The 27,391-nt window shown below is 40.6% G+C and overlaps 1 protein-coding gene across 3 annotated transcripts in view; it reads left to right on the top strand.

The window, feature by feature from the left end:
* LOC126470370 (chloride channel protein 2) overlaps nt 1-27,391 on the top strand; it is a 516,483-nt gene that overhangs the window by 427,309 nt on the left and 61,783 nt on the right. For all 3 annotated transcript variants that reach the window (XM_050098184.1, XM_050098185.1, XM_050098187.1), the window contains exon 11: nt 11,902-12,064. In XM_050098184.1, the coding sequence (XP_049954141.1) occupies nt 11,902-12,064 (163 nt within the window). The remainder of the gene's footprint in view (nt 1-11,901; nt 12,065-27,391) is intronic.

Below are 27,391 nucleotides of genomic sequence, written 5' to 3'. Positions count from 1 at the left end.
GTTCCAATGGAATATTGTCTACTCTGGGGGCCTTGTTTCAACTCAGGTCTTTCAGTGCTCTGTCAAACTCTTCACGCAGTATCATATCTCCCATTTCATCTTCATCTACATCCTCTTCCATTTCCATAATATTGTCCTCAAGTACATCGCCCTTGTATAGACCCTCTATATACTCCTTCCATCTTTCTGCTTTCCCTTCTTTGCTTAGAACTGGATTTCCATCTGAGCTCTTGATATTCATACAAGTTGTTCTCTTATCTCCAAAGGTCTCTTTAATTTTCCTGTAGGCGGTATCTATCTTACCCCTAGTGAGATAGGCCTCTACATCCTTACATTTGTCCTCTAGCCATCCCTGCTTAGCCATTTTGCACTTCCTGTCGATCTCATTTTTGAGACGTTTGTATTCCTTTTTGCCTGTTTCACTTACTGCATTTTTATATTTTCTCCTTGCATCAACTAAATTCAGTATTTCTTCTGTTACCCAAGGATTTCTACTAGCCCTCATCTTTTTACCTACTTGATCCACTGCTGCCTTCACTATTTCATCCCTCAAAGCTACCCATTCTTCTTCTACTGTATTTATTTCCCACATTCCTGTCAATTGCTCCCTTATGCTCTCCCTGAATCTCTGTACAACCTCTGGTTCTTTTAGTTTATCCAGGTCCCATCTCCTTAAATTCCCACCTTTTTGCAGTTTCTTCAGTTTTAATCTACAGGTCATAACCAATAGATTGTGGTCAGAGTCCACATCTGCCCCTGGAAATGTCTTACAATTTAAAACCTGGTTCCTAAATCTCTGTCTTACCATTATATAATCTATCTGATACCTTTTAGTATCTCCAGGGTTCTTCCATGTATACAACCTTCTTTCATGATTCTTAAACCAAGTGTTAGTTATGATTATGTTGTGCTCTGTGCAAAATTCTACCAGGCGGCTCCCTCTTTCATTTCTGTCCCCCAATCCATATTCACCTACTATGTTTCCTTCTCTCCCTTTTCCTACACTCGAATTCCAGTCACCCATGACTATTAAATTTTCGTCTCCCTTCACAATCTGAATAATTTCTTTTATTTCATCATACATTTCTTCAATTTCTTCGTCATCTGCAGAGCTAGTTGGCATATAAACTTGTACTACTGTAGTAGGTGTGGGCTTCGTATCTATCTTGGCCACAATAATGCATTCACTATGCTGTTTGTAGTAGCTTACTCGCATTCCTATTTTCCTATTCATTATTAAACCTACTCCTGCATTACCCCTATTTGATTTTGTGTTTATAACCCTGTAGTCACCTGACCAGAAGTCTTGTTCCTCCTGCCACCGAACTTCACTAATTCCCACTATATCTAACTTCAGCCTATCCATTTCCCTTTTTAAATTTTCTAACCTACCTGCCCGATTAAGGGATCTGACATTCCACGCTCCGATCCGTAGAACGCCAGTTTTCTTTCTCCTGATAACGACATCCTCTTGAGTAGTCCCCGCCCGGAGATCCGAATGGGGGACTATTTTACCTCCGGAATATTTTACCCAAGAGGACGCCATCATCATGTAATCATACAGTAAAGCTGCATGCCCTCGGGAAAAATTACGGCTGTAGTTTCCCCTTGCTTTCAGCCGTTCGCAGTACCAGCACAGCAAGGCCGTTTTGGTTAATGTTACAAGGCCAGATCAGTCAATCATCCAGACTGTTGCCCTTGCAACTACTGAAAAGGCTGCTGCCCCTCTTCAGGAACCACACGTTTGTCTGGCCTCTCAACAGATACCCCTCCGTTGTGGTTGCACCTACGGTACGGCTATCTGTATCGCTGAGGCACGCAAGCCTCCCCACCAACGGCAAGGTCCATGGTTCATGGGGGGGACCAAAGGAGTAGCCCGAAAATTTGTAGGAACAGGCATCAATATGGCTAACACTTCAAGATAGTCCATCTGAGCTCTGGACATATTGTGAAATGCAGTGAGAATTGGGTGGGTCTGAAATTCTATGCACACCATGTAACTGGTGGCACAACCAAGTCCAGGTCTGAAGAAAGATGAAACTCTTCACATAGCCTCTTAATATTGTTGAATGGAGTCACAGGGGAAATCATGTTAGCTGAAGTGTTAAGTTGGAAGCCAAATGAGTGAAAAGAACCAGAACCAAAAATATTCTGAACATTGTCTGAAGTGGCTACAAGTAATAGTTATTTTCTGTCAACATTCTTGTAGCAGGCTCTCATCTTGCAGTGACTGCAGAGGAACCTGTGCTGTTGGCTGTAACTCATAAGATGCTGGTGGGCTGGAAGCAATTTGGGAGACTCAATCTGAGCATAGATGTCTTCATTTATGAGAGACGTGGAAGGTCCTTTATCCACTTGAAGAGTAACCAGGTGATGGAAAATGGTGAGTGTGATCCACATTTTCTGCAGTTGCATCATAAAAGGATCTAATTGAGGCAAGACAATTTGAACTTGTTTATGCCCATGTCACAGTGCAGAAGGTAGTGTGCAGCTGCCACACACAGTGGCAAAGTGAACAAGCTTTTAACATTCTGAGCGGCATGTTCATTCATGAGGACACTGCTGTCAGGAGTGTGTATCATAACATTGTGGCCACCCAAGCAGGAAATAATGGAACAGGTGGTCAGAATCTGTACTGAATGTAGATGAGTGGTTATCCAAATGTGCTGTAATAGCGACAGAATCATGAGCTTGCTTAGTGGAGTCTCCACAAAAGGATAAGTTTTTGTGATTTGATGTGAGAATGAGAGGAACTTTGTACAGAAGGCTCAATGATGTTACTACCAGAAGCTGATTAGTTCCACAATATTCTGTGGAAACAGCATGAGTTACTGACAGAAGTCATATGTTGTTCCTTGAACATGTGTTGTCCCTAACGTGAAACATCGTCAGCCTGAGCAAGTTTGGAAACCTCTCCTAGGACTGTACTGTCCAACTTTAGTGACTGCAAACACACTTCCCGATCAGGAGAAAACCTAATGATTACATTTGTGACACCGAAAAAAGTTTAGTCAGGCTTGTACTAAATAACAACTTCATTCATGGTATGAAGAAAGCAGTGTAGAAATTTCTGAAAATTCTGAAGTTCCTAAATCTACTAATGTCTTAAGTGTTGTGGGTTGGCAGGAGAGCCAACACCGTGTTATGAGAGGAAGCCGAAAGGCACGCGTTTTAGCTCACGCAGGCTGGCGTGAGGTCTAGAACAGGTCAAGGAAATTAGAATTTAGAAAAAATGGACGTAGCTGGTGGAATACTTAACTTTAATCCATTAATGATGAGCGTCGCTCTTGACTGTACATGTTTCATAATATCAATAGTAACTGGTAATGGCGCCTTGCTAGGTCATAGCAAATGACATAGCTGAAGGCTATGCTTACTATCGTCTCGGCAAATGAGAGCGTATTTTGTCAGTGAACCATCGCTAGCAAAGTCGGTTGTACAACTGGGGCGAGTGCTAGGAAGTCTCTCTAGACCTGCCGTGTGGCAGCGCTCGGTCTGCAATCACTGATAGTGGCGACACGCGGGTCCGACATATACTAAGAGACCACGGCCGATTTAAAGGCTACCACCTAGCAAGTGTGGTGTCTGGCGGTGACACCACATTCCTCCCCCGCAAATCGGCAGACGGTTGTGGCATAAGGCTTCCGCCCGCCGTGGGGAAGACCCCATGTTGATGTATGCGACGAGGTGGACAGCCTAACAACAGGCGAGGCTGTGCCACCCGCACCCTGCCATTCAAACCACGGGGAGCTAGGAAACGCCTGAAAACCTGCTCCAGGGTGCACGCCAACATGCAGTGTATGCGCCCGCAGAGAGACAGGAGGGGCCGAAGGGTCAATCTCCATCGGGCCGGGGCACCCAATGGGCGAGGACAACATATGGTCCAGAGCGGGCAAGAGTTCCATGGCGGAGGACAACTGGTCACGGGAAGCGATCGGCGGCGCGTGACCCAGGGAGGCGCCCGGCGGTTGCAGTGACGCGTACAATGCGGGCGTCGCCGGCGGGAGAACAGGTGGCGGCAGCGCGTCGCCATGGGGAAAAATGGAAGACAGCGTCGGTAACACCTGCGGCTGAGGCGAGCCAGTAGATGGGTTCCCAGGGTGCTGACCGGACGGCACCATCACTGAAAGCAGACGGGGAGCGGCAGATCCTGTGCGACGACAGAGATGCAGCTGATTGAGATGCCAACGCACCTCACCAGAGGCCCCCAAAACCAGATACATAGCACAGCCGAAGCAGCGAAGAATGCGCCCTTCGAGCCAACGCCGTGAACCTCGATAGTGGCGGTAGTAGACAACGTCGCCTGGGGCAAAAGCAGGTGTCTGCCGCTGCACAGGAACCTGATGCGGCGGATGTAGCAAAGACATCAAGGTGCGATGAGGGCGACCGTGAAGCAACTCAGCTGGCGAGCGACCATCTCGGGGCTGAGACCGATACGAGGACAAAAAGAGCAATACCCGAGAATGCGACTCTTTCAACTTCAACATCTGTGACTTGAAAGTCCTGACCAATCGTACAGCAGCACCGTTTGACTGTGGCGAAAACGGCATGGACATCAGATGTTGAATACCATTGGCCTTGCAGAATGACTGAAATTCTGCGGACATGAATTATGGGCTATTGTCCGAAACAATAGTCTGTGGAAGACCTTCAATGCAAAAGATAGCAGATAACGCTTGGATGGTGACAGGTCACATTGTGGAAGACATCCAGACAACAAAAGGAAAATTACTGAATGAATCTACCACAACCACCCATCGAGCATTCCAGAATGGACCAGCAAAATCGACGTGTAAGCATTGCCAAGGGGAAGTGGCTTTTGGCCATGCAAAGAATTTCTGCGGTGGTGCTGATTGTTGTTCGGCACACACCCTGCAAGAAGAGCACATATTCGTAATCGCGGCATCGATTCTGAACCAAGTACAGTGCTGACAAGCAAGTTGTTTCGTTTGCACTATACCCCAATGTCCTTGGTGGAAAAGCTGTAAGACAGAGGACTGTAACGAATGTGGGACCACGACCCTGGACTGATCATTATCCGAACACAACAGCAAAACACCACATCGTACAAAAAGTCTCTCCTGGTGAGCAAAAAATCAGCGAACCAACGGATCCCCGATCTGTGACTTTGACAAGGGCCATTGCGTAGCAACAAAACGCAGAACAGTAGCAAGGGCAGCATCGGCAGCTGTGGCTGTAGCTACACGACGAAAATCAATTGGAAACGATTCGACCACGTCATCGGTTTCCGAATCAATGAACATGCAAGCAAGTTCAGAGGAATCGAATGCTCTATCCTCAGCAACAGGCAAATGGGACAACACATCGACATTTCCGTGCTGAGCAGTGGACCGATACAAGATATCATAGTGGTACTGCGAGAGGAAAATAGACCAGCGAATGAATTTCTGCGCTGTACGTGGAGGTACAGGCTTCGTTGGTTGAAAAAGCGATGTCAAAGGTTTGTGGTCTGTGAGGATGGTAAAGTGATGACCATACAAGAAATCATGAAACTTTGTAACACCAAATACGAGAGCCAATGCTTCTTTCTTGATCTGTGAATAATTTCTTTTCGCAGACGAGAGCAATTTGGACGCAAAGGCAATAGGACGATCGTGCAATCCATCTTTGTGCGCAAGCACAGCACTGATCCCGAAATCCAATGCATCCACCATCAACAAAAGGGGCTTCCGGGTATCGAATGGCGTAAGGCAAGTATTGGAAAGCAACGCCGATTTCAACTGGCGAAAGGCGCGTTCGCATTACGTCGTCCAGACGAACGGAACACCTTTACAGCATAAGCGATGAAGCGGAGCTGAAATGGAAGAGGCCTGTGGAACATAGCGATGAAAATAGTTAATTTTTCCCGGCACACTCTGTAGCTGCTTCAAATTATGCGGCGAAGGCAAGTCTTGTATGGCACGGAGGTGCTCTGGACGGGGATGTATGCCTTGGGTATTGAGTACATGTCCCAGGTAGGGCAAGTCACGAGCAAAAAACACACATTTGTCCTTCCGCAAATGAAGACCATTTTGTCGCAAGACCTGAAATAATGTTCTGAGATTGGCTAAATGTTATTCTTCCATCTTTCCGGAGATCACAATATCGTCCAGATAGTTTGCTGCAGTAGGGACTGATGCACAAACAGTTTGTAGATATTGCTGAAACAATCCAGGGGCAGATGCACACCCGAATGGCAGTCGTTTGAATCGATACAAACCAAGATGTGTGTTAACCACCAAAACACGCTGGGATTCTTCGTCCACTGGTATTTGCAAGTACGCATCTGCTAGGTCCAACTTCAAAAAATATTTACCTGGGCACAGTTTGTCAAAAAGATCTGCCGGGCGGGGTAAAGGAAAAGTTGCAGTCAATAGTTGTGGATTCACTTTTGCCTTGAAGTCCACACAAAGAGTCAATTTTCCGGAAGGTTTTGGCAAAATTACTAAGGGTGATGCCCAGAGAGAAGCCTGCACATGTTCAATTACACCTTGTGATTCCAAATCATGTAATGTTTTCTCGACCTCATCACGCAACGCGTGGGGAACATTGCGCGCTAATTTCGGTTGCGCATTTACTTTCAGTTCCAAATGTGCTTTATAGTTCTTAGCGCAATCAAGGCCCGGTGCAGAAATCTCTGCAAATTCTTCACATAGAAGAGAAACACTGTTGGAAGGCACAGTCTGGTTCACTGATAGGACCTGATTTACTATAGACAAGTTAAACAACTGAAATAAATCGAAACCAAACAAGTTCACTGCAGAAGAAGAACGAAGGTTGTAAAATGACATAAGTTTTGTTTGTCCCTTGTATGTTGCAACAAGGCTGCACTGTCCTAACACAGGGATCTTGTGACCTGAATAGGTAGTTAACTTAACAGTTGCGGCATGCAACGGAGGTGTGCCCAGCAGTTCGTAAGTGTCTTGATTGATCAGTGAAACTGCAGCCCCGGTATTGAGCTGGAATGGTATCACTTTGCCATTAATGTCCAAGTCGACAAAAAGTTTATTGTCCTGCTGACAACAAGAGCGACTGTCTCGTGCAGCGTGAACTGACACTGGTACAAAATCACTTGCGACTTGACGGGAGTTCCTGCGATGTCGACGCACGCTGTTTGTGGGACGAACACAGTCACTGTTAGAGAGAGTGGCACTGGGCGGAGTGGCATGAACTATATGAATCCCCATGGGCGAAGTGTCGCGAGCCTGAGTATCCTTGGTTCGATTCCGATTCTGGCACGAAGCAAAGGGCCTGGAATGGTTTTGAGCTTCCGATCTGAGCTTTTTCTGGCAAACACTTTCAACATGTCCTTTTTTATTACAGTAAAAGCAAATAGCTTGGCGTGATGGGTAATTCTCACGCGAATGTCTAGTAGCACACCGCGGGCATGATTTTAGCACTGCATTTGCTTGCCAGCGCAGTACACGTGGCTGAGAGCCTGGCGGCAGCGGTGCGGCTGGGTGCGAGGACTGTTTACTGTTCCGTGCAGCTCGCCCGGCGGGCCAGTTAACCTGACACACAGGTGGCGAAGTTTCAAATGATTCCTGAGCAAAGTCAAGTGTGTCCTGTCGATCCAATATGTCCATCACTTGTTGAAGGGAGGTATTGACTAGTTTCAAAATCTGTTCCCATATACAAACATCAGAAACGTTCTGTGCAATTCCATCATGCACCATAGTATCTGAATAAGGGAGTCCACATTGACACTCAAAAGCACAATCCCTAGTAAGGCCTTGCAAGGTTGCAAACCCACTCCCTATTAGTCTGACCTGCCGTACGTTTTGTACGAAAGGAGGTATACCGTTTGGCAACAACATTGACTGATTCTTTGAAATATGCATCTAATGCAGACAAAATTTCTTCGTAGGACAGAGTTGCTACGTCGCGTCTGGGAAATAATTTGACTATCACACAGTACGTGTGCACCCCTACGGAGGACAACAAAAAAGGCTGCCGCTCGTTACCTTGAATTCTGTAGGCAGCAAGATGGAATCCAAATTGGTGTGACCACTCCGTCCAGCTTTCCAGTGCAGCATCAAAAGGACGAAAAGGTGGTGCAACTGCGTTTTGTGGCTGCATTAGCAGTGGAGTGGCGGCTGCCACATCGTTTTGCTTCGCACATTGACCCTGGACGAGCTGTCCAAGGGCATCCAGTAAGGCCTGCGTCTGCTGATTCTGTAAGCGATAAAATTCGGACAGTACATCTGGAGATGGTGGCGAAGCCATTACACAAGTAAATCAGGGCAATATAGTTAAGAACGCAATGTGGCCTCGTCGCCAATGTTGTGGCTTGGCAGGAGGGCCAACACCGTGTTATGAGAGGAAGCCGAAAGGTACGCGTTTTAGCTTACGCAGGCTGGCGTGAGGTCTAGAACAGGTCAAGGACATTAGAATTTAGAAAAAACGGACGTAGCTGGTGGAATACTTAACTTTAATCCATTAATGATGAGCATCGCTCTTGACTGTACATGATTCATAATATCAATAGTAACTGGTAATGGCACCTTGCTAGGTCGTAGCAAATGACGTAGCTGAAGGCTATGCTAACTATCGTCTCGGCAAATGAGAGCATATTTTGTCCGTGAACCATCGCTAGCAAAGTCAGTTGTACAACTGGGGCGAATGCTAGGAAGTCTCTCTAGACCTGCCATGTGGCGGTGCTCGGTCTGCAATCACTAATAGTGGCGACACGCGGGTCCGACGTATGCTAATGGACCACGGCCGATTTAAAGGCTACCACCTACCAAGTGTGGTGTCTGGCGGTGACACCACATTAAGTTTGCAAAGGAAATTCATCAACTTAGAATTAGTAGACAGAATTGTTGCAAAGCAGTGCCATAATTTTACATGCTCAGTAGGGAATGGAGAGGCATTGATAGTAGCTGTTTCAGTCTTCTGCATCTGGCTGGAAAGGTGCAAGTTGTGGTAGTTGGTGTACCAGCTCTGCTGCTTGTACCAGAAGTTGTTGTATCAGCTTGACTAGTGTCTCCATCCACTTTTCCAAACAGGCTGGTTGCTGTTGATTTTGATACACTTGTTGCTGATGCAGTGTTCATTGCTTCTGCCAAAGTTTAACAAATGCAGGATTCATGTTTTTCTTCACTGAATGCAGTATGGGTTCGCATACTGTGCTCTGAACTGTGGCCAGAATCCTGTGCCACTTTTGTACACACTAGTAATGTGTGTACCAGCATGCACAGCCTTTATGAGCTCTGAATTAAAGCAACCACTGGAGAAATTAAAAATTCACAAAATCTTGAATGTGCTAAGTTGGCATAATCTAGCAAGATAGACTGTGGAAGAATAATACAAAAAAGTCTGTGTGTCCTTGCAAAAGTTGTTAGTAGTACAGGAATTATGAGTCTATAGATCAATGCAAAGTTGATGTCCCATAGAGAGCAGCCAGATTCTAGAAGCACATCATGCAGAGGGTGCAAGCAATCTTCATTGAGCAAATGTCCTTCTCATGTTGCTCCTCACCATGTTTTGTGAAGGGTATATGTTCTCCATATGGCAGGACCAAGAGAGCGGCCAGAAGTGCAATCTGTCATTAGTTTCCATGGCCTGCAAACAACTTGATTTCAAGTATTGGTACTGTCTGTAGTGGAATCATTGTTGCTATCCGGTGACATTCTGATTTTCTTTTGTTCATTAATTTATGATGCATTTGTTTCATGTGCTCTCTCTGAATCTTCCTCTCATAAATCACTTTACCTTTACTGCTCACATATTCTATGTTCTCATAGTTCCATTGAGTCCCTCTCCGATATAACACTGCACAATTTTGATGTGCCAATCATTTCTATAATGTAGACCCATCTCTGTGGTATTGTCATAGTAGCTAACTTTGCTTTTAAATGCTCATTCCCTTTCCCCCAAAACATATCAGAAACCATAGTGACCTCTGAATACATATTACCTACACTAAGGAAATCAACAATACAAAGTGATTCGGGTAATTTCAAATTATTTTGAAACACAGTTTTTTTTTATCAAGTTATATGCAATCCATTAAGGACAAAACATTTCTCTCATCAAAATCAAATCATTTATTTAAATATTTCAGACAATCATATATATATGTCTGCATTCTTCCAGTTGTGTTTTTCGCCTGGGATCAAGTCCTCCAATTTGCCTAGTAACTGCTGCAACTTATATATATATATATATATATATATATATATATATATATATATATATATATATATAATTTAAAAAAAAAGATCATTTATACTTTCTTCATTAAACAGTATACTTCACAAATTGTCAGTTCATTTTTTTATGAGTTGCATACACCATTCAAAAAAATGTCAGTTAAGTGCACAGAAAATTATAGATATACTACCACTAAAATAAGTTGTTTTCCTGAACCGCACACACCTATCAAATTGTTGTTAATGAAGCTGAAGCAATCATCTGCACTAGAAAAGTGTGACATAATAACAGGAAGATTTTTCAACAATCTTTCAATGGCAGCCTTTAGGTTTAACCACCTTGTAGGTACATGTCTCAACAAAACATTGTGTTCTATATCAACAAACTGAAAGAAATCTTTCAACTGAGATACCCTCTTAGCTGTCTCTGAGAAATAGTTGAAAGTCTTAATTACCAACATTTCAACATCTTCTGACATAGTGTCCATACCAGATTTTGACCAGTTGTGGACTATATGTGCCTATCAGTCTTATTTCACTATACCACAATTTTCCTTTTTTAAGTGAATATAAACATAGATTGCATTTGTATTATCTCCATTAAAACTTGAAACCTGGGACAAATTAAACTCATGTTTTGCAATCCTTTTCAAGATCTGTTCAGACACAGCAGATGCATATTCATCAGAGTCCTCATGGAAATCTAGAACTTTGTGGGACACACTTGCTTGGAACACATCAAAGAACATTACACAAATAAGATAAAACTTTTGATTACCTTTGTTGGAAGCATCAAGCCCCACACCAAAAAACTTGTTATGCTCCAATTTCTGAGTTAAATTATTGATGCTATTTGGTCCCAAAACACCAGTAATTAATGCCTCACATTTTGTTTTACCATACATGATTTTATTTGCATTTGTGAAATCCAAGAATAATTGAGAAGATATTTTTACATTGCAGTCAGTGCTGGCATAGCTAAGATGATGCTTAACTGTGTGAAACACAAATGTATCCTCAGATTCCATTATCTGGAAACAAAGGAAGAAGCACTAATACTAGCATCTTTTTATAATTGCCTAAACAGGTCTATTATTACCTTGAAAATCACAAATGTTAAAATTAGCATGCACCTACTATATACATTGTCTGCTTCAACAGAGTCACCTTGTAGAGACTTTTCATCAGTGTGGTTTTTACTAATGTTAAGTGTGTGTGTTTGTGTTTGACACTGTTAAAATGATGCCTAACATCAGTTACAGTGCCATGTGAAATTGAAAATTCCTCACCAGCTTTTCCAACACATAAGGTACACCTTGCTTTATATACATTTCCTGGAACTGGCCGTAATTCTGGAAATTATTTTTCCCAGAATGAACGGTAGACTTGAAGTCTTCTATTCCAATGTGTGATGTTTTGAATATCCAATTTTCTTTTCATGGGATTTGTCACAGTCCCATCCATTTTGAACACACCACTTCTACAAAGAAATAAATTCTAAAACATAAAATATACAATGGCTTGTGATAAAGTGTTGAACCTGCTCCTGAAATGAAAGAAACCATATGTGTTGTTGCATGGAGTTGAAGTGTATAAAATTTCTTTTGACCACCAGTGGACTAATACACTATCTGATCAATGTAAACATCGAAAAATGAATTTCTTGATGTGCACTGAAATAGAATATTTGATTCTGTGTTGGTTATTTTTACTGAACACTCACATTTCCCTTTCTTTTTGCAAACAGTTCATATTCTCAATAATTGCCTCAACAATACCAGTGCCAGCTGGCAGCTTCATCCCAGTGTTCAAAATTGGTGCTGCTCTAGGTCGCATTGTTGGTGAACTAATGCATCTGTGGTTTCCATATGGAGTTCGTTATGGAGGATTAATCACACCTATCATACCAGGTTTGTTAATATTTGTTCCATTCATAAACCATATACTTTTCAGTCCTCTTTATAACATATTAACATTTGAATTATAATATAGGATTTAATTTAATTCTTGCTTGTCTAAAGTCATATTCATAGGCAGCTGACTATTCATGCTCTTTCATGAGAGAGTGGAAGTAGTCTATTGTATCTTATATTTGTAAATTTATGGGTCTATGAGGTAGGAAGGAAGATAATATGTATAAGAAAATGTTTTTAAGAGGTCCCTGCAAAGATTACTTCAAAATTCTACACCGAAACACTCAAAATGTAAGAGGTCATTGTTGTCTTTGAAGTAAGTATTAATGTGTTCGTAAACCAGAGACAGTGTGAGTGTTTGCCACACAGAGAACTTTGGGCATGTAATTAACTTTCAAAAGTAATTACTTTGTAGTCGTTCCAGCATTAACATGTACGATATAGTATAGTTTATGCAATGCCACTTATCGGAACAGAATGAAAAGCACAAATTACTATACAGCTAAAGGTACATCTTCAGGATTAGTGTTTGAACCAAATGCTGAAGCACTCAACACAATATTCTGCTGCTGCATGAAATCTGCAGTGAAGCTGCTGTGCACTATATATTAAGTGAAGTATCATTACAGTGTGAAGAATGTAGAATGATCCTTGAGAAATAATATCATAGGTCTGAATTACAAATATTAAGTAACTGCATCTCGAATTTAACAGATAGAAAATCTTAAAAGAATGAACTTGATCACCTTCCAATAAAAATTCCAAACTGTAATTTTGTCATGGTGTAGCTATCTGCACACAAAAGATTGAACACAGTCAAAAAATCTTCTATAATTATGATTGATTTAACCCATAAACTGTTCTCAGAAACTGATTGCTAAAAGAGTAAATTATGACATTGTACCAGTTACATAGAACAACAGATTTCTAGTGCTGCAAGTGGTTAGTGATGAAAATATATCAGTCAATCTATGTGAGGAAGTTTCTGAGCACAAATGTAGACAGACAATGAGTAAAAACAGTAAAATAATATATGACTAGACAGTCATTATTGTGGACCAGCAGAACTCATGACAGTTTTCAAAGCAAAAAGAAACCAATTTAATCAAATCTTGTCCTCCCTTTTCAGTAATAATTGACCTAGAACTATTTGCTGATCGTAGTAATGTACATATAAACAATTGTTTAGTCCTAACAAATGAATTGAATGATATTTATAAAAATGAAACAGAAATAGCTCCAAGAAATTTGAAAGTGTGCTTCTGCTTTCGACTGAGGAAGGCATGCTCTGAGGACAATCGGCAAACTGCAACGGGAGCGTGAGTGAGCACTGCATATATAAGCCATCCAGAGGGAGCTGCTGTCAGTCACATGACGTCTGCGGAGCTATGATATCTGATATTGCCAACTTTTTCAATTGAAATTAATCGATTGTCACGCTGTTGCTGCAATGTTGACATCCATATCTTATCCAGCTTAATGTCTTCATCTCTTATATTAAAATTATTGCAGTGTTTGGCAATCTCAATGACCTCTCTGTACATTCGCGCATAATAATGTGACATCTTTGCTTTGATGCTTGCCTCACTAAACTTTATTTCGTGAACACCTTCCTGAAACACATGTTCAGCTACAGCCGATTTATCAGTGTGTCCGAGGTGGCAGTTCCTTTTATGTTCATGCAGACGGGTATTGATGCTTCTTTTTGTTGTGCCTATATAGACCTGTCCACAACTACATGGAATTTTATAGACACCTGGTGTAGCTAGAGGATGTCGTTCATCTTTTACGGATCTTAAACATTATTTTATTTTCGTGGTGGGTCTGATAACAGTTTCCACATCGTACTTGCTTAAGATTTTTCCAATGCAATCAGTGACCTTACTGATAAATGGTAAGAACACTTTCCCCTTGGGTTGGTGTCGATCTTCGTCCATCCTGGTTGTCAGTTTAGGGTGTAGTGCACGATCTATCTCTCTGTTGGAATACCCATTCTTCTTGAAGGTCACTCTAAGGTATTCAATCTCATTATCCAAGTGAGCTAGTTCACATATTTTGTGTACCCTATCTATTAATGTTTTAATCACCCCTCTTTTATGTCTTTGTTGGTGGTTAGAATCTTTCTGCAGATAGCGATCAGTGTGTGTGTCTTTCCTGAAAGGCTTCTGACCCAATTATCCGTCCTCTCTTTTGATTATAGTGACATCTAAGAAGTTCAGGTGACCATCAATTTCCTTTTCCATAGTGAATTGAATTCTTGGATTAATACTATTCAGATGTGACAGGAAGGCATCCCTTTCCTCTTTCCCATGGGTCCATATAACAAATGTATCGTCTACATAGCAATACTATCTGGCTGGTCTTTTTCTAGCTGTTTGCAGCACCCATTGTTGAAAGTTCTCCATGAACAAGTTAGCCACAGCTGGACTAAGAGGACTCCCCATAGCCACCCCATCAATCTGTTCATAAAAACATTAGTATATTGAAAATAAGTTGTTGTAAGGCAATGTCTGAATAATGCCAAAATATCACTAGGAACAATGTCCGCTAAGCGATCACATGTATAGTGGACATTGTTCCTAGTGATATTTTGGCATTATTCAGACATTGCCTTACAACAACTTATTTTCAATATAATAATGTTTTTTATGAACAGATTAACGGGATGGCTATGGGGAGTCCTCTTAGTCCACCTGTGGCTAACTTGTTCATGGAGAACTTTCAACAATGGGTGCTGCAAACAGCAAAAAAAGACCAGCCAGATGGTATCTTTATGTAGATGATACATTTGTTATATGGACACATGGCGAAGAGGAAATGGATGCCTTCCTGTCACATCTGAATAGTATTAATCCAAGAAAAAGAAACTGATGGTCACCTGAACTTCTTAGATGTGACTGTAATGAAATGAGAGGACAGATGATTGGGTCATAAGGTTTTCAGAAAAGACACACACACACTGACCGTTATCTGCAGAGAGATTCTAACCACCACCAAAGACATAAAAGAGGGGTGATTAAAACATTAATAGACAGGGTGCACAAAATATGTGAACCAGCTCACTTGGATGATGAGACTGAACACCTTAGAGCGACCTTCAAGAAGAATGGGTGTTCCAACAGAGAGATAGATCGTGTACTACACCCTAAACTGACAACCAGGATGGACGAGGATCGACACCAACCCAAGGGGAAAGTGTTCTTACCATTTATCAGTAAGGTCACTGATCGTATTGGAAAAATCTTAAGCAAGTATGATGTGGAAACTGTTATCAGACCCACCATGAAAATAAAAGAATGTTTAAGATCCGTAAAAGATGAACGATATCCTCTAGCTACACCAGGTGTCTATAAAATTCCATGCAGTTGTGGAAAGGTCTAGATAGGCACAACAAAAAGAAGCGTCAATACCTGTCTGCGTGAACATAAAAGGAACTGTCACCTCAGACACATTGATAAATCGGCTGTAGCAGTACATGTGTTTCAGGAAGGTGATCATGAAATAAAGTTTAGTGAGACAACCGTCATAGCAAAGATGTCACATTATTATGTGCAAACGTACAGAGAGGTCATTGAGATTGCCAAACACTGCAATAATTTTAGTAGAAAAGATGAAGGCATTAAGCTGGATAAGATATGGATGTCAGCATTGCTGCAACAGCATGACAGTCGATTAATTTCAATTGAGAAAGATGGCAATATCAGAGATCATAGCACAGCTGACGTCATGTGATTGACAGAGGTGCCCTCTGGACGGTTTATATATACAGCGCTCACTCACGCTCCCGTTGCAGTTCGCCAATTGTCCTCAGAGCATGCCTTCTGCAGTTGAAGGCGAAGCGTCAGGGGAGAGTGTTATGTATGGACCATGGCATCTCAGCCCAGAAGTGTTAAGTGATGACAAATGTCATTGTCTGAAATATACTACAGTGGTATGATTTAAAAAATAATCATGTGTAAATATGGAAATCAAAGTTGCAAACAAACTTTACCGAGATATTTACAGCCCCTTCAGAAATTCCGTATCATGGACATGGCTTGTATTTGAATATTATGAAATACTCAAAGAAAATGATCTATTGACACATGACCAGTACATATTCAGAAAATATCAATCCTGTGAAACACAAATGCCTTTTTATTCACATGAAGTAATGTGTGCTATCAACAGGTGATCTCAAGTTGCTACCATACTGTTAGATTTCCAGAAGGATTTTGACATTGTTCCTCACTTAAATTAGAGTCATCACATTGAAAATGTTGCAACTAAAGACTGTGTTTTATTGACAGAACATCTTGAAGATGAAACAAAACAACTAAAAACCGTGCCTGTGATATACTTGTCCACTCTGTTTTGGGGTATTGCTGGGCAGTGTGATATCCTTACCAGATGGGATTGACAGAGCACACTGAAAAAGTTTGAAGGAGAGCACCCTGTTCTGTTTTACCATGAAATAAGGGAGAAAATGTCTTGAGTATGATACATGAGTTGGGGTAGCAATCAGTTTTTCATTGCAGCAAGATTTATTCACAAAATTTCAATTACCAAGTTTCTCCTTCAAACGCAAATTATTGTACTCCCACCTACATTGAGAGAAATGATCATCATAATAAAATAAGAGGAATCAGAGCTCACACAGAATCCTTTACATGTTCATTTTTTCCATATGCTATTCAAGAGTGGAACAGTCACCTAAAGGTGGTTCTATGAACTCTCAACCAAGCACTTAAGTGTGAATTACAGAAAATTCATGTAGATGTAGATGTACTGGTCACAGATTTCATATTGGATGTGGCCATCCTGTGAACAGATGAGGCAAAAAACTGATATCCAAAACTATAGCCATCATTGTTTCAGAAAGAAAACCTTCTAAGAAGCTGACTACAAATTGGCAATCATTAGCCAATGCTGGGACAAAGGTTGAATCAAACAAATAGCTAAACACAACACCAGGAAAAATAGAAATAAAACTGCATTTGTAGCAAGAACAGTAGGTATAACAACACAAATAGCAGTATCACCATAAGAAGAAGCAGCTGTGCAAACAATAATAGTAACAGTGAAAATAGTAGCCATACCAACAAAAACAGCAAAAGTAGCTACAACAATGGTAGCAACAGCAATAGCATATACAGAACCAACAATAGCAGCATCATCTGTATTGTCTACTGCAACAATAGACCCAATAATAGTACTGACAGCAGAACCAATAACAGTAGCAGATGCAATGTCAGTAAGATCACTAACAACAGTAGTAGCAGCAAAAGTAATAGTCAAACCAGCAACAATAATAGCAGCAGAAATAAAACCAACAACCATAGTATCATCTCCAGCATCAGCAGCAGTAGCAGATGTATTATCAGCAATGCCATCAACGACAGTAGCAGTAGCAGAACTAGCAACAGCATAAGTAGCAACATCATTTTCAACACTGTGAACAGTAGTAGCATATCAGCATCAGATACTTTGCTGACTACTGGTACAGTGCTAGAACCCATCGGAAGAAGCACCAGGAACCACACACCTAAAGAATAAGAAATTTTGGCCTCCAGGGGAGGGAAAAAAGTGCTATCATGACTACAATAATAAGTCTGAATGAGTTTTATTTTAATGTTCAATATTCTATGTAAAAAACAAGAGGAATTAGAAGAGCTACTAGCTAACGATGTACCCAATATATTTATAGTTACTGTGTTCTGGTTAACTGAAAATAATTTAAAAATCACCACCTTTATTTGATATAGAAAGAGGCCTGTAGTAAAACACACAAATAAGTACACATAGAGTGACCAAATCACTTCAGTGATAAAGCAATCACAAGTTCCAAACAAAGTCTGTGTACATAGGTAGACCAAGCCCAAACAGGTGACAAGCATCCCAAGAGTGGAATCAAGTGAGCATACAAATGAAACATAATAGAATGAGAGAGAGAGCCCTCCACATTAGGATTATAATAGGTAAGTCGCTAGTCTGATTTGCATGGTGGTGTTGTCTGCGGGCTGCATGTGCCAAACTTGTTGTAATGCTACTGTTGCTATTTCATTGTTCTGCTGTCTAGTGGCTGGACCTGTGCCACCATGCACCAGTGCAGGCCATCATAACCAAATGAACTAGTGCTCCACATCTTATTATGTTCACAGCTATCAACAGCAGATGTCGTAACATAGGGTTACCATAGCCCTCTCTCCTTGGTGGAGTGACTGTGAGATGTCCCTCTCCTGCCAGCATGTGGCACCCAGGAAAGTGACATCCGTGTCTTCTGGGGCACTGTCAGTGGGCACCTGTGGAAAAGCCAAATGTCTCCCATTGGCTGGCATGGAGAGTAGGGCTGGAAATGATCCTGGCAGTGATGGCTCCACCACATGGAGACACCTGCAGGCGAGACACCATTTGGAGGGCATGCTGATGCTAGAACAGGATCCATGGGGCCTCTGGGGTCTCTTGGGCAGGGGTAGGAACTGGATGGTAGGCACCTACTGACACCTGGTGCCACCTGTTGCTGATGAGGTTTCTCCAAACCCAGTCCCTGATGCTCACACAGAGGGCCAGAAAAGACATTGGAGAAGGGTGAAGTAGACAAGTTGCACAAAGCATAGGAGATGGAAGCAGAAACAGAGAAAGGGGATCCATTAATGGTGTCCTCCATCTGTAGCATGGAGTCTGTTTGACCCCAATGACTTTGAATGACCGCTAGGATCCAACACTTGGGGCGATGAAAAGCATGAGCCCAGGCGGGGTCCCTAGCATGTATCACTGCAACAGAGGCATAAAGAAGGATGCAGGGCAATTAGCAGGAGGTTGAGGACCTGGCACGGCTAGCGTCTGTGCAGCACTTCTGCTGAGCTCTTCTCACCCAACACCGTGGATGCATCAGAACTGAGAAGACAGGTGACTGCATCTTCAGCCAAGGCATCCCCTATGTACTACTTCAACTTTGTCTTTAAAGTCCAGATAAGATGTTCTGCTTCCCCATTCATCTGATGGTGAACAAAGGTGCCCTGATATGGTGGATGCCATGTTGCCAACAAAAACCATGAAAAGTCTATGAGATAAACTGTGGGCCATTTCCCTCACCAAGGTGTGGGGTGAGACCTTTGATGGAGAAGATTTGGGTGAATGTCCACATCATTAATTTCACTGCTGTTGAGCAGCTGTTTACTATCTATGGAAATTGAGAGTAGGCACCTATGACCACCAACCAGTAAGTGTCAAGAAAGGAGCTGGCAAAATCTAGGTGGACTCACTCCCATGGCTGTGGAGTTTCTGGCCATAGAGACTGACACTGCCATGTAGCATCCTTGTGATCTGCACTCCTAGAACAAGTGGCAATTAAATGTACAGTCCCAAAATCAATCTCTGGCCAATAGGCATGACCTGTCCAAGTGACCATGGTGCTGTAGGTGAAGTATGTTCCACCTAAAGGACACCAGAATGCCCATGCCCTTCACAGCATGTTCTGTAGATGGCAAAATAACACCATGAACACGAGTTAATCTATGGTGAAGCACAAAAAATTATGAACGAGATCTGATGCATGAACTAAAGGCCATTATGGCCACCAACAATGAATACACTGTCCCATCTGATGAAGTACAGCATCTGAGCTGACCACATGGGTGATGCAGAGGCCAGTAATAGGAAACCTGTCCACTGTCCAGTGAGTTTCATCATCAAGATAGAAACAAAGAACTTCATCCTCATCAAAGATGGGCAGGGGCTGAATGAATACTACCTACCTGGCTGGTAGATAGCTAGGCACAGAGCTGAATGAAGACTGTCTGTCATTTCTGGAATGCTTTGTTTACAGGCAAGTGTCCAAACAGTCTATGTGCCATTCTTGAGCAATTAATTGAGAGGACATGCTACTGCAGCTACCTGTGGCATGAACTTGTGGTAATACTTGACTTTTCCAAAAAAATGTCTGGAGCTCCTTTGCATTAGTAGGACAAGGGGCAGCCTCAATTGCTGCAGTATGACATGGCCCAGGTATTCAGTACAGTGTTGCAAGAAGTATGCATCAAACAAATTGCACTTGAGACCCACTTCCCACCATGTCTGAAATGGAAGCAAAAAGTTGGCGAAGATGGTCTTTGTTGGTGGGACCTGTGACAACAATGTCATCAAAGTGGCTGAGACGACAAGGGATTCATTGTTTGAGTTGCTGCAAATCATGTTGAAAAAGAGCTGGAGTGCTAGCAACTCAGAAAACCAAATGGTTTTCCTGGTAGAGGCCATATGGTATTTTGAGAACAAGAAGCTGACATGAATTTTCATCAAGCAGGAGCTTTACATGTGCTTCTGACAAATCCAGTTTTGAAAAATACAATTCTGCCATGAGTTCTTCTGGATGGAAAATGGGCTGTGTATTGTCTACAGATTGCAATTTGACAATCACCTGAAAATCACTCCAAAGGCAGAGTTTGCCTGTTGACTTCTTAATAATCACCAAAGGCATAGCCCATCAACTGGATGATATAGGTTCCATGACACCCAATGCTGAAAGCCTGTCTAGTTCTTCTTTCATTTAATCATGAACTGCCAAGTGCACATGTTGGACATGAAAAAAAGTTTGTGCAGTGGGTTTGATGGTGATATGTTCCGCATTATGTGTAGCCTTGCCTAGCCCAGGAAAAAAAAGGATGGAAAATCTTGATAGAGCACAAAGTCTGACACTAAATGTACCAAATTGGTGATATCTGTGTCAAACAAATTTTCTGTAAAGGCGCTGTATGCCACAAGGACTGTCAGTGAGTACACAACCATTTGTCATAAAGTGTCCCAGAATAGGAATTAACTGCCAGTTATTACTGGCGAGACAGCACAAAGTAGGGGACAGTAGAGGGGAACTGAGATGCAGGTAAGTGTTAGAGTTCAGAAGGGATGCTGCTGTACTCGTATCCATTTGGAAGCAAAGGGGTGTGCCATTGATATGCACATAGATAAACAGTTTGTTACAAACAGTCGCAAAATTGCAGCATGCATGGTTAACAGCATTAATGTCCACAGCTTGAGGATTCGAAGTCACAGCCCAGAGCCTACTGAGAGTTGCGCACCATTGCTGTGTGTCCTTACTTTTGTCAGTGATGGCAAGAAGCCCAATACTGAGGGTAGGCAGCTGGTCATATTAAACAAAACAATGGGGCAGAAAGGCAGGGGCTTGTGGATGTTTGTCTGCTGTGGCTGAGTGTGTTTGTGGAACACAGCAGCTGGGTGTACTGCACTGCCATGAATTCTGCCTCTGAAGGCATGCTGGAACATGAGTGCTCACTGTCATCTCAGATGATAGGGGCCATATCAGCCCAGGAATCTAACTGATGGCCTGCAGCCCAGGAAATTTCTAATGCTTCTGCTGTCTTAAGTATTTCTTCTAAGGAGGGGGTGGAGGTCTTCAAACTGCAGTGTTCAATGGCAGACCTCTTTATTGGGGTTTGGGGCTGCCCTAATGATATGGTGCCAAACCATTGTGTCCACAGAAGATTCTTTAGACTGAGCAGAAACAAAATGACACTTGTGACTTAAACCTTGCAGCTCCACATCCCAAGTCCAATAAGATTGGCAAGGTTGTTTTCTGCACTCTCATGGAAACCACATGAGCGTGTCTGCAATAATATGAAGTCAGAAAATGACAAATTTCATCAAATGACTGAGATGCAGGATCCTGAAAGGGGGAGGGGGGAGAAGCAAACTTCCCTAACAGGTTGTATGTTTGGAGAGAGATTCATGACAGAAAGATAGGTTTAAGAGAGTCAGTGTCTTTGACCTTGAAGTCTGTGAAGTGTTGCTGTAGGCATTTCTCGTAACACTCCCGGTCTTCGGCAACTTGATGTAGAGAGGGAAAGGTGATGGAAAAAAAAAACACATGGGAATAATGAACTGTACTTTTCACCACTTGTGTTGTAACACATACAAATAATTACATATAAATTAACCAAATCACTTTAATGGGAACACCAGTCATGAAACCCATATAAAATCAATGTGCATAGCTAGGCTGAGTTGAAACAAGTAACCAGTGTCCCAAGACCAGAATCAAGGGAGCAGACCAATGAATCATAAAATTATGAGGAAGAGAGCTCTCCACTCCAGAATTGTAATAGAAAGGTTGCTACTCTGATTGGTGAGATGTTGCTGCCCTTAGGTTGTATGCACCAGCCTCACTTTGATTCTGTCATTGCTGTTTGACTGTGCTGCCACTTTGGTGGCCAGACCCCTACCACCAGGCACCAGCATGGGCAAGTTGAATTGTAACCAGATGGGTCTGTCCTCCATATGTTGATATGTTCATAACCAACATGGTGCAGGTATGGTAGATGTGGTAACATAGGTCTACCACAATGCCCAGTTATTGTAGATCTAACCATAAACATGGAAAGTAGCAATATATGTGAACAGTAAGCTATAGGATTGTACTCCTTAGCATATGATGAATGCACAGAAATGTTATTCGAGGCAGCTGCTACACAAATAAAATACATAGGTGAAAAGCACATTCTGCATATGCCATCACTCACCAGGCTCATAAACTAAAAGCATTTTCCTGGAACTTGTTTTGCTACTGAATAAAGCCATAAGGCAGTTTCCATGTATAATAATAAACTGAGACCTTTATTATTGATGTGATGAAAGATGGTTGCTGAACTAGAAACTTTTCAGACATTTTAGGAACATATAATTTCCATTGTCATGTAAAAATGTGACCAAATGTAGTGGTACATCCAGCATATTAACAGAGCATGTTTTGTCAAATATATTCACTGAGTGACTAAACGTCCAGGTTATAAACTCTGCTGTTGTGAGCCACCTTCACCTAATAATTGAGTTATGAGTTGAGATAAATAAATAGGACAATACAGAAGTATATGTAGGATAAACTAAACCATGAAATTTAACTTTGTTACTCGAATCAGAAAACTTGAGCAATACATGTGTGGGGACAAGTCAAAGAAAAAATAAGAAACCTTTGGTGGTATTTCAAGGTCCAGTGCGAATGTAGTTTGCCCAGAGGTACACAGGACTATTAGTGGTAAATGCAACAAGGAATGGGTTACACTGTAAATTATAAATACTAGAGAAAAAGTGAATGAAATGTGTAAAAATTTAATGGAGAGAGAAACTGTGGCTCATCAGAGAGAGTTTTGGGCATAAGTCAAAAGCACACAGTAAAATACTGAGAGAAGCTAAAGCTGGACATCAATCACTAGACATTCTTACATCTGTAAGAAGAAGTCAACAAGGTGATCTGATTTTTGTATTTTTTTCACTATTAATGGTATGTGAAGTTCAGAACTCGAGTACCATTTACCAAAGCAGTCAGGTGCAACTCTCAACAATTCTTGAGAAAATCAACTTTGAAATTTTCTGATGATCTCTAAGAGGCTAAAGTTAGGTTATTTATTCAGCAAGCAGCATAGCTGTGTGCTAGAATGCATTCAGTAATCTGTCAGGGATCAAACCCAGGACCCTCCACAGGGTTGTTGTGCCGTGTGGGGGGCTCAGGGCTTGTTTCCTGACAGATTCAAACTAAGCATATAGCAAACTCAATGGTATTGTTTCCAACTACTGAGGAGGAAGTATGCAATGTTGTAAGGCAATTAAAGAACAAAAACTCAGTAGGTTTAGATGAAATCCCAATGTGTGCGGTGAAAAAATTCCTAAATGGTATTGAAGCTCCACTAACAGAAATCGTAAATGAATCCTTCAAAACTGGTTGCTTCCCTGACAATGCTTTTCCAAAGTGATAGAAACAGTACTGAAAAACGGTTTATGAGCTATCTAAGTAAATTCAACCTCCTCTGCAATGGCCAGCATGGTTTCAGGCCTGGTAGAGGTACAGAATCTGCAATAGCACAATTTACAAAACCAGTTTTAGAAGCACTGGATGAGAACAGCCATGTAACTGGCCTTTTCCTGTGACTATCTAAGGCATTTGATATAGTTGATCACCAGAAGCTGTCGCATAAGTTAGAGGCACTAGGAGAAAGGGGAGTGGTTTCATTTATATCTAGAAAACAGAGTACAGTCAGTAGAGATCACACATGTCTCCAGTGGATCAAAGTACATTTAGAAACATATATCTGATCCACAATATTTCAATATTGGAATCCCTCAAGGAAGTGTACTGGGACCAGTATTGTTTCTGGTGTATATAAATGATCTCCCACAGCATATCAGCCAAGGAGAGAAGATATTGTTTGCTGATGACAGCAACATAGTAATCACCAGTAAGACACCAGCACAAATGCTGGAAAATTCTACTGAAGTGCTGAGGGATGTTCACAAATTGTCTCAGGAAAACAAAGTAACTCTCAACATAAAGAAAACAAATACAAGATGCTTTAGAATCAACAGAAAATAGAATACCTTAAATTTAAAACTAGATAATATCTCCATAGATGATGTACCTACAACAAAATTCTTAGGTTGCACATTGACAGCCAAATGAAGTGGAATGAACATGCTATGGAACTCCCGAAAAAGATATCCACAACATCTTATGCACTTAGAGTCCTTGTGTCCACATGCAGTAATGAATGTTTGCGAACAGTATACTTTAGTTATGCTAATTCAGTAATCAGTTATGGTATCATTTTCTGGGGAAACAGTGCTCAAAATTTACAAACAGTATTTAAAATGCAAAAGAGGGCAGTAAGAATTATAACAAAAAGCAGTAAGCAGGCCCCCTGCAGAGAAGTTTTCAAAACATTAGAAATTCTAACTGCTCCTTGTAAATTTATATTCAAAACCATAGTGTACATCAAGAAAAATATAGAAAATTATAGCACAAATAGCAGTTTTCATAACTATAGTACAAGAACAAGTCATTGTCTTCACCTAGACAGGAAGAATATACATAAGACTCAAAATAGCTTCTTGTATGAAGGTGTAAAACTGTATAATAAACTGCCACAGAAAGTAAAAGAAACCGATTACATGTACCACTTTAGGAAAAATCATAAATTGTTTTTGCAAGAACACTGCTTTTACACTGTAAGTGAATTCCTTAGTACAAAATGATTGTAAATAACTTTTGTTTCACAATATTTAACTATATGCAACATTTCAATAAGGAGCAAAGAGGATTGTAAATAACTTATATGTCACAATGTTTAACCACATGTAACAACAAACTGTATAAATATATGAATGTACACAAACTGACAACATCCATACACTTTAAAATGTCCACAGATGGGTAAATAAATAAATAAATATATTTAAAGAAACATTTTTGTGAGCATGAAATAAATGTAGATGGAAAAAATTGGTTTTTAACGTTCTTTTTAATTTAAAAAACCTTGGTTAATGATCTTTTGTAATAGATTGGAAATTAAGATTTGTGTTTGCAAAGAAAAATGGATTTTTCTGTGTGATGCATAATTAGAAATAAGAAGTCATTCATTTTTCATAAAAATAACAGTTACATATATGTTAATTAGCATATATTGTTAAATTTTAGATTTAAATGAGGTAAATATTAGAAATGAATGTGAAAAAATGAAAAAATAAATAAAGACTGAAATGGGACTAAATCCAGCACTTACCAGTCTCAAAATTGTGTATTTTGCATTTCATGGAAGTGCTTGAAGAACATTCACCTTTCTTTATAAGTTTGGAACCCACCACAGAATAAAACTAGCCCCCCCCCAAGTGGCAGGTGCCAGGCACCACATCGAATAACTGACCTTACTTTAGTGTATTAAAGTTGGCCAGAAAACATCAAAGCCAGTTTTCTTCAGAAATTTTGAGAGTTACATCTAAATGCTCTAGAGGATTGATATTTGAGTCCTGAATTTCACATACTGGAAATATAAAAAATTACAAAAATCCATTTGGTATGTGGTCTCTTTGTAAGATAATCTACACCTTCATAATGCAAACAGAATAGGATCTCACATTGTAGGAGAGACAAAATGATGCTGAAAAGAGAGGAGAAACAATTTACTGGTTCTTTCAAAGTTTCAATCAGCACTACAAAGATCTAACTGAGAAACTTCTAAAACAAAATGCAGCAGTTTCAAAAAGCATGAAACATTCTATTTTTGTCAGTAACTGTTTATTCCTCTTGCTGACAGATGAATTGTAATTTGTAAACATTATTGGATCAGTCTAAAATAATACAAAGGGATTAGGTGGCATATCAGCAAAAATAGTTAAACACTACTTTAAATGTTTTGTACATTCTATGATATTTGTGATAACTCTCGTAATGAATGAAGGAGGATTTCTGAAATAGTTAAAAAGGAGCAAGGTTATGTAAATATTTACAGGAGAGGAAAGAAATGTTCCAGGAAATTATAGTCTAAAAACTATTTCATTTATTTCATGTTCTGTTGCTCTCAAACTGTGAGCATGTCACACAAGATGTGAAACAAGTCAAACACAAAGGTAGTTACAAAACAATCATGATTTACATTCTTGATCCTTGTTTTTTGAAAAATTAAAAAAAAAACTAGATTAACACTATAAAAGACAATCATCTGATAATAAATAAAGTAAATTGTCTATTGCGGTTGAATAATTTGTCATAGGAAATTATTTAGTTATTTCTGAATAAAAGTCCCTTTTTTACACATAAAACTCTCCTACTGAGTAGACAGCCATATCCAATGAATATTTCTTTAATTTAGCTTTAAATAGAGATTCATTGCCTCTCAAACATCTTATCTGTTCCAGAAGAAAACTTTGGTGCTAGACCTTTTGACACGTGTTTTTACCACTGCCAAGTTCTTAAGCTGATAATGCAAATTTTCTTTCTCTCCTGTTCCATAGCATAAGACAGTTTCTGTTACAATCATCCTGTTTAAATCTGTTCTGTCCAAAACAGTAGACATTATAATTAAAGACTGACTGATAAATTTTGTAATGGCTACTAACGTTATTCACATTCTACTAAGCTGCACAGACCTGCACAAATGTTTGTAAATATACATTAAGAGTCACATTTCTCAATGTTAGCTTATGACCAATTGCTTATTCAAGTTATTTACAAGATGGAATGGAGTCTTTGATAAAAATGTTGCCTCATGTGGAACCACTATTGGAAAGTTATGTGCAATTCATACCAAGTTGTTTATTAATAAAATGCTAAGCAGTTCATATGTCATTAACAAACTGAAAAACATGATTAAATTACTCGTTTGATTTTTATATTTACAGATTTTTTGCAGGCTTGAGAGCATGCAGATTCTTTATTTTCTCTGCTTTAAGCCATTTCACACCTACTGTTTTGAATGTTTTGCATGTTCTTCTCTCAAGCATTACATTACAAATCATAAGCAAATTTTTGACACAGAGAATTAAAGCATCTAATTCCTTGCACAACAG

This window comes from Schistocerca serialis, chromosome 3 (genome assembly GCF_023864345.2).
Source record: "Schistocerca serialis cubense isolate TAMUIC-IGC-003099 chromosome 3, iqSchSeri2.2, whole genome shotgun sequence".
Classification (NCBI taxonomy): domain Eukaryota; kingdom Metazoa; phylum Arthropoda; class Insecta; order Orthoptera; family Acrididae; genus Schistocerca; species Schistocerca serialis.
The sequence above is the reverse complement of the archived record's forward strand: the minus strand, read 5'-3'. Positions and strand labels throughout refer to the sequence as shown.